At 39.4% G+C, this 13,134-nt stretch overlaps 1 protein-coding gene across 1 annotated transcript in view; it reads right to left on the minus strand.

Moving 5' to 3' along the window:
- EYS (eyes shut homolog) overlaps nt 1–13,134 on the minus strand; it is a 1,652,430-nt gene that overhangs the window by 101,189 nt on the left and 1,538,107 nt on the right. The window contains 1 exon segment of the mRNA XM_044253753.1: nt 9,279–9,451. Within this exon segment, the coding sequence (XP_044109688.1) occupies nt 9,279–9,451 (173 nt within the window).

Here is a 13,134-nt window from a genome sequence, read left to right on the forward strand (position 1 = left end):
GTGGTTTTAATGTACTTTTAGAACATGAATAAGCAGCTCTTGAAAATGTCACTCCATTGTTTCCTCTAACAATCTCAGCCAATTGGAAATAGAAAACAAATTTTATATATTATATATCCTAAACATTCCAACCACAATTTGAAATTAGCTTCTTTAAATTAATTCTCTGAAATTAATGTAACTAATAAAAACCGCCGGCCATGTTTGAAAGGGAGTGGTCTAAATGAGTGGTCTCTAAACTTTTTAAACTATGGCCCATATGTATTATTTATTTAAAACTGTTATTGGTGTATTAACACTAATATAACAAGGACATCATCAAGCACGAAAATAGAAATTAAAAACTGAGGCAAAAAAAAAAAACCAGATATTTTCTTCCAATACCACAATGGAGTGTACAAATACCACTCGGGGAACTACTGCAGTGTATTTTGTAAAAGGCTTGTTTTGTGAAAAAAGGAGCTCCTTGGCTTAATGCTGGGTCATTATAGGACTTCTCAGAGTTTTCACTGTGCTACTGATGTAGGAAAGACATTAAGGTTCAAAGCCAATGGCCAAGAAAGAATTCTTGAAAGGTCTTTGATGTAGAAAGGTGGTTTTATTAAAACACGGGGACAGGACCCGTGGACAGAAAGAGCTGTTTGGGGTCACAAGGAGTGGCACATTATAAACTTTCAAGATCAGAGGGGGTTAAGAATAGTTCAGTCTCTAAGAAATTCTGGAAGCAAATTTTCCAGGACCTTCAGGGGCTAGCTATTTTGGGAAAAGGTCATTTATTACTGTTTAATAAAACCTTAGTCATTAGACCCTTCAGATATATATTGGTGGGTCATATCATATGCGTGGGGGATGACTGCCAATATGTATCTTGGCGAGTTGAGATAAAGGAAGTTTCCAAAGGAATTTCTATATGTTAAAGTAAACTTACAGGATCCTGGGTGTCAGGCTAAGATTGCCTTTTGCCCTTAGCCAAGTATTAACACTGAGGCAGCTGAGTTCCTAGAGGAATGTCCCTCTGCCTGTTTCAGGGAATTGCCAAGGGTCTGTAAGTTATAAGGAAATTTAATTTTTCTTTTGTCTTTGTTTCCCACACCATTATGTATACTTGAATTCCTAAAAGGAGAGCAGAGTACTATATAATATTTTTTTAAAAAGCTGAAGTCCAAGAGACCTGGATTCCAGATTTACCCACTACTCGCAAACTATTTCACTTTTGACTGATTATTTAAATTCTCTGATCTTCAGTTTCCTGATCTGACTCAGCTGAGGGCCTGGCACAGAGTAAGCACTCAGTAGGGGTGAGTTAATTTCAACACACTCTTCTTTGTAGGCCACCTTATGGCACCAGTGTGCTCTGGAACACACTTTAGGAAATGTTCCAGATTAGACTATTCATTCACTGATAATGTTTTGTTAGTTTACTTTTTCAGTTTGACAAATACTTACTGACTAGCTCCTAAGAGTCATAGTCATAGTAGTAGGTTCAGGGTAATAGCTTAGATGAATATTCTGAAGAACTTTGAAATCATTTTCAATTCAGCCAAAACACGAGAGCCTCCCACATGCCAGGCAACGTGTGCCTCTCCACAGATACGGTGATGGCCAAGGCAGATGTGATAGCTACCTTCACAGAGCTGCCTGTCTGAGGGAAGGACTGAGGCGATAAATGGCCAACATTTAAAAGATAAATACAAAAAAAAAAAAAAAAAGATGAATACAAAATAGTGTGAGCTCCCAGAGGGTGGATAAGGTGGGGGCAGCAGGATCAGGTGGGGTCTTCCCATGTCAGGTTTGCACTTTGTTTTAAGCAGTCCATAGCTCATACTAAGAGACACAGGAAGCCATTTTCAAGCACACAGTCACGAAATGACTAAGTCCTGGAAAAGACAAAGTGAGCGTGTCAGCGGAAATAAACAAAGAACCCCTTGAACCGAGTAACCGCTAATCATTGTATGGAATGGTAGGCAATTTATGTCACACACATCTCCATCCCTGTTTATCTCATTCCTAGCAATCAATAAATTCCATTGCCTCTTCATAAAATGTTGACTTTATAGTCTTTCATGTAGCATAAATTTATCCAGGCTCTAATCAATTTTCCATTTCTGTGAAGAATTTTTTAATGTGCGAGAAATGTGTTTGTGTTCTCCAGTGCTTGGTAACTGGCAGGTGCATCACATTAGCGCAGCTCTTAAACTGACCAAGCATAACCTGCTAGGTGTGGTAGCATCTGACAGTATTCATTTGATATGAAAAAATGGACTCTATGTGGAAGGTCCTGGACTGACAGACCTGCAAAGTTCAGTTCTCTGGTGAGTGATGGGATAAACTGCAGAGGTTTCCATTTCCACAAATGTCTATAAAATCAATTTGCCATAAATACATTCAGGAGAGACAGTTCTACTCCTGTGCATAGTCTATCCATTTTAAAGACATTTTTGATAGGCAGGAAATGCTTGTGTGGGGAGGAAAAATTCTGTGAGGTTGCTAAACAATGATAAAGGGCTGGAATGAACAAAAGGAACATTTGGCTTTTCCAGTTTAGTGTCATACTGACAGTGTTCCAGAGGCAAACAGTTAGTATGAGTTTGGTAGTGAATATTCTTTGTTCTTTGTTTAAAAGCAGACAATAATAGCTGCATGCCTTCCTAGGAATTGAGATATGGAAATGTATAAACTAATTTGATTTTTCATTTAGTGTGATTATTAGAAATTTTCATTTAGTGTGGGTACTTTTAAAATAAGAGGTAATTGTTTCATAAGATCTAAAATTTGCTTTCTTATTATTTTTCTAATTTGCAAAAATGTCATTTTCATTTTGCTACTTACTTTGATGTTTCTTTTACAATATTGGAACAACATTTATACCACACTTTCACTGGGTTGCAAAATATATTTTATAAAGTTGTAATTTATTAAATCTTCTAGACTGAAAGAAGAGAAATAAGATACAGGAAATCCTGTACTTTTTCCTTTTATGAGCTTATGAATAAAATCTGAAATATTTGAGAAAACCTAGCAGGATATAAAATTCAAGGAAACCTTGGCACTGACTGTATCAGTAAGTATTAGGTTTAGCTACATGTAACAGATAATGAATAACAAAATAACAGAGGTTAAAGAAAAACAGATTAGTTCTCCTTCATTAACAAAAAAGTGTGATGTTGGACAATCTCTGAATGGTAAGGTGGTTCTGGAGTTATCCGGGACTTAATTAAGCTTTTCCATCTTTTTGCTTCACATCCTTGCATGTATTTTTCTATTCTCAAAGTTGCTTTATGACTCAAGACGACTTCTGGAATTCGAGTCATCTCATACACAATCAAGGCTTATAATGAACCTAAAAAAGAGCAAGGGTGGGTGCCGTGCTACTCTTCAGGAGTCTTCCCAGAGGTCAGTACAATTCTCCAACACTTCTGCTTATATCCACCCATCCTAATTGAGTCCCATGGCTGCACTCTGTTTTAAGGGAAGCTGGGACATTTTAGCTGGGCACATTACTGCCCCCAATATACTCAGGGATGTATTAATAAAAAAGGAGAGAATATATTGGCCGAGCAACTGGCAGAGTCTGCCAGAGCTAATATAATTCCCCAAGACAAAATACCTTACTATCTTGTTTTTAATAGCAGTATGTGTGTGTGTGTGTGCGCGCGCGCATATATATAACTAAATCCAACACCACTCATTGGCAGGAAGCATAATGCAGTTACTGCTAGAGAAATGACAGAAGTAACTATAGATACCTAATGAAATGCTTTGACCAGAAAATCTTTCCCAGATAGACACACACACACACACACACACACACACACACAGCTCATTTGCTTATGAACACAAAGTACTGGCAATAATTATTGGAACAATAACTGTAACTTTGCTCTGCAGGGACTGCCGCTTGCACAAATGGAAAAAAAAAGGTGTTAATTCAATGCAGTGGGTTGGATTGCAGGAGTCCATCAAAGCTGTTTTTCAAGAACGTTTCAGTGTACAATAATACATATATTTATTTTAAGTGCTCCTTTTTTAGATGTGCCAATCTAACTTTTTTCTTTACAGATGCTGATATAGAAAGAAAAAGGTGAAAGGCAGGGGGTGTGAACCTTCCCACTGAGCTAAAGGAGAGGCAATTCCCTCAGTTCTCAAGGAAGAAAAAATTCAGGACACTCAAAGGTTGCCTTCGACCCAGGGTGAGAGGAATCACTTTCCTGAGTGATTGCATGGCCACAATCACCCCTGTCTCCTTGCCCCCTTCTGGGATCAGGCCTGATCTTTCAACATTTCTTTGTAACCAGGAGCTGGAAAATAGAGAATTTAAACATGGAGGGAAATGAGGGATATTGAGATGGGTTGAACAGCAGGGTAATCAAACAGCTGTTGAGTCGGAAAGAGAAAGCTGGATCATATCAGAGTGGATGCTATCAAAAGAGTTACGAGCTTACATGACAGAAAATTACATGTACTTGAAATATGCCATTACAAAATGCCAGCCTGACATTAAGCTGCTTTATAGAGGTAGCATGTCCTTAAATAGCCTGGTGATTATCTGTATCCCTGGAGCGCTGCTTTCCTACCTGACTTTGTAATACCCTGGCTTGTCTCTAATCACTGCAAAGAGTGTCACCAAGTTAGAAAAATTCTTAAAAGGAAATTAATTTTGATTTCCTTTGACATCCTAGAGAGTTTTCTTTCTAGCTAGGTTGGAGATCCAGCCTTCTTTCCCACAATGACGAGATGCAGGATGCCGCAGCTCTCTCTGAGGGTCAGAATCCTGGCTTGAGTGCTCTTAAAAAAACAAAAGCATTTTCTTTGTGTCCAGTGATACATTAAGCGATTTATATGAATCATCTCATCTAATTCTCATGAATTCTGTATGTCAGTTTCTATGATCAAACTCTGAACCTGCAGCACAGAGAGACCAAGTGACTTGCCCAAGGTCACCCTGACCGCTGCTCAGCGCGGGGACGGGGGATTTTAACCCAGCCGAGCTGATTCTAGGCTCTTAGCCTGCATGTTTCACTACTTTCTTCAAAAACTATGTTCCATTGACAGGTGCAGGCAGGGAGGATAAGGTAAATTAAGACAAATTGTAGAAAGGACACAGCCATTGAGAGACAAAATAAAGTGTCCCCCCAAAATAAAGTGTCCCCCCAAAATAAAGTGTCTTAAAATAAAGTGGTTAAGGAAACAAGAAGCTTATGCCTGCATAGGAGGCAACAGGAAGTGTGAATGAAGAGCACAAATGTGGAAAGTAAAGCACTTTACAAAGGAAGGCAGCTGCGAAATTTCCATTTGCAGTGTTTGTTTATTTTGGCTCCTGTCATCACTGCCATGATTGCCCCAGGATGAATTTCCCAGTGGAAACATCAACAAGGTAGGAAATGCCATAATTATATTTCTTATTATCCCCCAAAGAATTTATTATTATGGTAGATATGGCTATGATCTGAAAGAAAAGTGCTATGTAGCAAATACAACTGCTGTTAAAACTAGGTGATTTTTCACCTTCTGGTATTAACAAAAAGGCAAAGATGAAAAAAGGAGTTTTTAGATATTATTCTCTGCCTTTTCTCACGTGTATTTGTAACTACAACGCGATAAGCAACAACTATGCTTATCGGTTTGATCTACGCTTTTCTCTACTGAATAGCTACATATTCAGTATGTTCTGGAGAATCTCCTGGAGGTCACTGGTAGCAGTGAATGGTCCAAGAAATGATATGGGGCACTACCTCACACTAGCTGGGGGAGTAAAGAAAGCCTTGATTCTTGCTGGATGCAAAGATGGCTCCTGAAGTGGGCATTTTGTGACTGTTCATGGAATGTTGATATGCTAAACTATACTTCCTGGATCCCCAGCTTCTCTTGAGCTTTTGCTTGCCTGAGATGCCTGCAAAAACTAGCCCTTTTGCTAGTTTCATATGGCAATGTAGAAGTGTAGGAAAATTAAGGTCCCGTAGGGCAAGCCTCAATCAAAAGGAACCATGAATCAATGGTTAGATGCTTCTCTCTTTTGTCCCTTTGGCAGGCAATTTTTAGAATCGTTCTATACATTTCTTCATAAGATCAGAAAATTTTGTCAGTTTAGACAGTTCCTCATAAGATCTCAGTAGAAGCAAGCACAGCTGTTCACGCTTCAACCCCATAAGACACCTATGTACTGACTTTCTCCCCTTTCCTGTTTTAGTCCCTCCAAGTCTTCACTACACTCCTGTTTCTTGAGATCGTTTCCAGAATAAACTACTTCAGTGCAATTCTTTATTCTGGTTCTGCTTTGATGGTGGATCTGGGTTAAGACAATGCAACATTACCAAAGGAGCGATATTTATGGGCTGAAAGATAATGTGCATGTATGGGGGGGTGCTGCTTGCTTGGGGATGGTACTGGCATTTCACATGGCTTTCTCTCCTTTCCCAGATCCCTAAGTAGTGGAATCCTGGTCCACAGCCCTCTTCTCTTTATCTACACTTTCTCCTTAGAAAATATCCGGTTCTGTAGTGTTACCCACCACATCTACTTTGATAACTCTCCAAATTTTATCTTTAGTTGAGACATCTCCCATGAGCTTGAGCATCATTTACCTGCTTGCCTTCATAACTTCTTCATTTGGATATCTTAACAGGCATATTTCCCTTCATCTGTACACGGTGGAACTCTTGTTTACCTCCCAATAATGCCCCATAAAAACCCTGTTATGCTCCTAATCCTCTTCATGGTGCCACAATCTACCCATAGTCCAAACAAATAAAATAAAGAAATCTAGATGTACTTGACTCAGCCTGTCCCACACACCTCCCAGCAAGTTCTGTCAATTCTATCTCCAGAACAGATCTCAAGTTTATCCACTTATTTCCATCTCCACCGGCCATCATCCTGGTCTTTCGCAAAATTATCTTTTGTCAGGGTTAACTGACAAAAGCCTTCTAAAATTGATATACTGCAGTCAGAATTGTTTAAACAAATACATATATACCACTTGCCTCTTTAAAATTCTCCGATGTCTTCTTAAGGCACCGAGAAATCGAAGTCTAAGACCTTCCCACGTGCCTAAGATCCTTTATGATGTAGGCCCTGCTCATGAAAGATATGGCTTTTTCCCTTGCTCCCTTATGCTCTGCTAGAATAGCACCTTTCGTTCTAAAAAAAAAAAAACGCCTAGGTTCTAGCTCTCTTCAGAGTCTTTCATTTTTCTGAAATTTCTGCTTGAATAGTTGTTCTCCTGGTTTCATATGTCATATTTCTTATTTAGGCATTGGCACTAATCTCTACTCTTCTGGAGTTATTCCCGTTATGAGCACCTGTCACCCTATTACTCCTCACACTCCTGTTTATTTCCTTCATAATTCTTCCCATAAACTCTGTTCTGTGTCTTGAGCCATTGTTACTGTCTTTTGATCTTCTCAGAAGGCAAGTTCCATGAGGGTAAGAATCTGAAATTGCTCTGGCACTTTTGTGGAATATACTAATGGAAGAGTTATTTTGAGGAATTCCTCTGGATGGGTGCATGTAGGAATTTCTTCTTACCTACAATGAAAGGTAAATTTTGTCTAATATTTCCTGTCTCAGTAATCTATAAATCTCTGACTCTCTGGAGCCATAATATGACCAAGAGATGGGAATAAACAATTTTTGTATATATGTGAAGACATTCTTATAAATCTTCATTTCTTGGGGTGCCTGGGTGGTTCAATTAAGTGTCTGACTCTTAATCTCAGTTCCAGTCTTGATCTCAGGGTTGTGGGTTCAAGCCCCACGTTAAAAAACAAAAACAAAAACAAAAACAAAAACAAAACTTCATTTCTTATTTCATGTGATCAGTCTAATTTTCAACTAGGAAGCAAAACTGATGATTCATCCTTAGTAATGAAATTTTTTGTGATCAACTGCATTTTTCAATAGCATTTACCTCTATAGAATAAATGGTTTTGTTTTTATTGGAACGGACAAAACTTCAATTCCATCTGGTGTATGATGCCTTTTTTATTATAAAAGTGACTTGGCTAACTTCTAATATAAACGTGCCATACAGAGAATGAAACTCATAGTACTTCTTAACTTCCCCTCCCCAGCTACATAGAAATACATAGAACTCAATTCCCTTAAAGATATATACGCCAAAAATTTCAATACCTTTTACTCACAAATTCTTCTTTATTCTAGTTTCAATTTTCATGCCTGTTAAATCAGGGTGTGGCACTCCAGCTTTCTGATGAGTCGGCACAGGTTAGATCTGTTTGTTTCATTTTGTGCCTGGGACACAGTGACCTGTGCTCACTTTGATAGCCTTGTGCTAGAATTTGATAACAAATACCACCAGCACCAGAAAAAACTTTGTTTTTTAAATTTAATTTAATTTTAAAAAATTTTTATGGTGAAAGGCACCTGGGTGGCTCAGTCAGTTGGGCATCTGACTCTAGATTTCGGCTCAGATCATGATTTCAGGGTTGTGAGACAGAGCCCCTCCTTAGTTTCCCTGCTTAAAAGGGAGCCTGCTTGAGATTCTCTCTCTCTCTCCCTCTCCATCTGCCCTTCCCCCTCCAAATAAATAAATAAGTCTTTAACAAATTAAAAAAAAAATTTATGGTGAAAATAAAAATGAAACAAGCCCAACCCTGAGTTGATAAAATAGTAATACCAAATACCTTTAATTATTTCCAGAAATATTTATAGACATATTTATTTCTATATATCAAAGCTAACATTACATACTTAGGCAAGTTGCTTCTTAAACAAACTTATTTTACAGCATCTTGTACCTTTTTGTAATTTAGGATTTCCACATACTGGATTTTCCTAAGGAGAGGCACATGGATATTATTTGTGATTTTGTTTCTTGCTATCTACTAAACGTGTCATGGGTTTTGTTATCTTTAAACAAAAAAGAAACTGGTCTACAACACATAGATATGTTAATATTATATCCTCAGTTTGCCAAAATGAGAGAAAATATTTTGAATTTATGTTTTGTATCTGATTTTCCTTGTTACTCTCTGAGCATCAGAATGACTTTGAGATTTTTAGATTACGGAGATTTTCTGAAGTCTAACCTCAGGGTAAACTCATTACTTCCTTTGTAATTTCATGACTGGCTGTGAGAATTACCTGCTCAGTGATCAGTCTCACTAGTAGGTCTTCTCTCGCGTGACTTGAAAAGAACCAAGGAAAGGATTCGACCTATTTGATCAGTCAGGGGCTGTCCGTGCTTCCTTCACGTGACTTCTCTACTCCTTACCTCCTTTCCCCCCCGTGCACCATGCTTTCTCATCACATGATCTTACCATCTGTGCAGAGGAGTCCAGACCTCCCATATGGGCAGAGGCAGATGACATCTGTCTTGGATTTAGGAACACAGGTGGCACCGTCCCCACACGGGCTGTTTTCACAGGTAGCAAACTGGCACATCTTGCCTGCGTATAGCCTCGGACACTCACAAAACCAGTTTCCATGACCACTAAGAAGGAAAAAGGGAAGATAAAACCAATCAGAAAACAATTGATTGATCTTTTACACACAGGCGCGCATGCGTGCACACACAGAAACACACACACACACACACACACAAATAAAATGAAAATTGCAGCTTGTCTTCTCCCTTTCTCTTTCTGTGTTTTTCAACTTTAAAGTATTTCTCGCTGTGTACTTCACATTGAAAGCAGACTAGCAGCTTTATAGTTTGCCTGAAGCCATGAATTCTATTTTAAGCCATCTATTTTTATTTTTGATTTATCTCACCTTTATTTCGCACTAGGTGCCTTTTTAGGGCTTCATTAAAGATGTGTGGCGCTGCCTCAGTAAAGTGCTTCAAATGTCGATTAGAAGAAAACCTCTTAGGCGCAACACTCAGGAGAATTTCAAGCTGGGGATAAGCTTCCTCCGCTGAGGACAAAGTCCTCCAAGAGCCACCTTTGAGGTAACTCAGCAAGAAAAGCACGGTGGGGGGCCAAAATGACTCAACACCTCCCTGGCTTGGTGGCCCCAGGCTGAGAGCCTCTGTGAGAGAGGAGCTGAACCTATGCTCACCTGCTCGGCAAGCCTCCTCCAAGAGGGGAAGGGGACTGGGAATCTGGTGTTTCTGCTTCCCCTGCATCTATTCCACCCTTTTAACGTAAAGGTAACCCCAGCCTGCCTTTGTGGACTCATTCCTCCACCATTCCCAGTGCCCACTGACCTGGCAGCTGCTGGGGGCTTTGCCCATTCAAGGGGAGAGCCTGGCAGAGGAGAGATGACCAGTGCCTAGCGGTGCAAATGCAAGGCACTGGGGCAGACAGATGGTCGATGATATTATTTGGGTACTAGATCTAACCATTACTCTGTAGTTATATGAGCCAGTGGAGCTTAACCCCCTTTTTTTAGTCTTCAAGCCAGTCTGAATGGGGGTTTTGTCACCTACAATTAAATGAATTCTATATAATATTAATGCCCTTCCCTTTCCCCTGTCTTCCCCTTTTTTGCTTTAGTCCACACACCTTGCCGCATATGAATCATCAGGGTTTTTTCCTTCTGCTTACATCTTATCTTCTAAACGTGACTGTTAACGCTTAAGGACAGGTGCCAGGACCGTCCCCCAGGTTAGGATGTCAGTGTCTTTGGTTTCACGACTCAGCCTCCCAATCTATTTGGAGATCTTCCCCATACCTGGAAATGTTCTTGTCCTTCATATTCTTCTGGTCTCTTCCTACCCTCTTTCCATCTTTTAACTCCCTCAGTCCAAAATAAATTTACTTTCAGGAAAGTATCATACTAGTGAATATCCAATTTTGAAATATGAACAGGTTCCCTTTCCAAAAGTGTATCTACTTTCTTATTCATTCTCTATGTTAAAGGGAGGAAGCACTCTCGAGAGAATTTGTATGTCAGAGGGCAGGTACATCTAGCTTTGGTGGGTGAGGCTTTGAGACCCTTGGATTTTATTGACATGTAAGGTGCTGAATGTGAGTGACCAGTAATTTACTCGTTTTATAACTTTCATGGCAACTTGCATAGCATTTTACACTAGCAGACAGAGAATCTCACAGGTTTTGAGAGATGGGAAAAAAACAAAACAAGGATCAATGTCACTAAGATGGTTATAAAGTGCCCTAAACAAACGTTTTTGTTTTGGGGTTTACAAACCAGAATTTCAAGGACCCTTGAGCTAATGCTATTTCTTCTTGCCTGAGAACAGTGGTAAAAGCATAGCCAGACCACCTGGCAGGGACAGAGAGATACGTTCTGGTGTGACTTAAAGTGTTAGGTAGGAGCTTAATATTGTTTGGGGCCATGGATAAATCCCATGTAATTTCACCTCCATTCACTTAACTTGGAATTGGAAGTTCAGTATTAAGCACCTGTACTCTGGGATGAAGTCCTGGAGTATAACACTCTTGAAGCTGCATTCTGGAAGGGCCAAATTCATCTTTTTATAGTAAAGGAGAATGCCACTTATATGAAAGTCAAACGAATCTAAATATTGATTGATTTAAGTGCTTGAATCATATAGACCTTACCAGATTTGAAATGCAGGAAAGAAGCTTTTCTGTTATAAACCGGGGAAAGCACTAATTTTAATCATATCCTATTGATCAATCAAGCCTCATTTCCTTTTTGCTTTCATCAGGTGTTGGAAGAAGTTGGTTGTTATAAATTCATGTGGAGATGACTAACCGCGTGCATCTGCACATCAGCAGGCAGCTAGAGCAGGGAGAGAAATTAAATTCTAGAGAAAATGCTCCATGCAGGGGGAAGATCCTCTCATCTGGCTGACCATGAGCAAGTGCCCAGGACCCTCTTGCCCATCTTGACTTTCCATTAAGAAGAGTCAGTGTTAACCAGCTAAAATTTTGCCAGATGATGAGGCCTCTGTATATTTCACTTCAATTGTACCTTCGAGTTCCAAAATATTTCCTGGAGTGCTCAGTACTTCACCTGTAGTTTTAATAAAATCTATTTTTGCTACCAGCTGTATTACTTGGACCAAAAGTTTCTCCTTTTCAGATCTTGCGAAAGATCCTATTACGAAATCTCAACTTCTACAAAAACTGCAAGTCAGCTGAGTCTGTTGTCACTTAACTCTAATGACAGTTCTCCACACCCTGAAGCAAACAGCAGTGTTGACCAAGAAAGTAAGTGTCCTGAGGCTGTCCTAGGTGACAGTCCATTGTTTGGAAACAATGATTAATACGATGTCACCCTCCTTGACCCAGTTCACTTTAAATGTTGTAAAATCCCTGTGAATGTACTGGATACTGTTTGATTAGTTACGGGAGAATAGATGTACATGCAGTCCACTTTTTTAATTTGAAAAAGTTGTCAAAATCTTACCCTTCACAGATCTGGAACCATATGGAAAACTGTTTTGCAAAGCCTCCTCTGAGGAAGTCAGAGCACTTTTTAGAATTAAAAGTAGGTCTGAGAAAGAACCCAGGTATCGGTGACGTTCTTACCTGTAAACCATAACCCCATATTTATTGCCAACTGCTGTCAACCAGTATTCGCTGTGCACCTATGTTATGGACAGAGTCACTTGCCACGGAGTTCAGAAGACTTAATTCTGCTCTTGTTTGGGAAGACAACATAAGGGCATGAACAGATACTTATAAGACACAGCTTAAGTATATGAAAAGGGAATTTAGGCAGTAGGCAAGGATTTTAAGGCCTTAGCTCTGTGATAAATGGATTCAAATGCCAGTGGCTTCTAAAAGCTTCTCTGAGGACTGGCACCACAGAATGTCACCTGGGAATCATTCACGTGGCTTTTAAAATGCAGACTCCCCAGCTGCCCTTGCTTTCTGAGATTTTGATTTAGGAGATCAAGGGTGAGGCCCAAGATTCTGTGTTTTAAAGATGTCACCATGTGATCCTCTTGCACAGCCCACTTTGTGCAAAAGCCAGCTCCCCTGAGACAGATTTCCTCACCAGAATGAAAGGTTGGTGGGCATCAGTTACTATTGTTTCTAGCAGGATGCCAGGGCATTATAATTTTCTCTTTTCAGGCTACATTTTTAGCCTTTGACTAATGTATATGTGAAAATACAGTATTTATCCATTAAGACAAAGATTAGAGAGTTTTTATTTTACTAGGGCCATATATGTTCTACTGGATGTATATTACACTTAGCAACATAAAGTAGGAAAACATTCAGTCAGTCATTTTAA

The sequence above is a fragment of the Neovison vison genome, chromosome 1 (assembly GCF_020171115.1).
Source record: "Neovison vison isolate M4711 chromosome 1, ASM_NN_V1, whole genome shotgun sequence".
NCBI lineage: Eukaryota > Metazoa > Chordata > Mammalia > Carnivora > Mustelidae > Neogale > Neogale vison.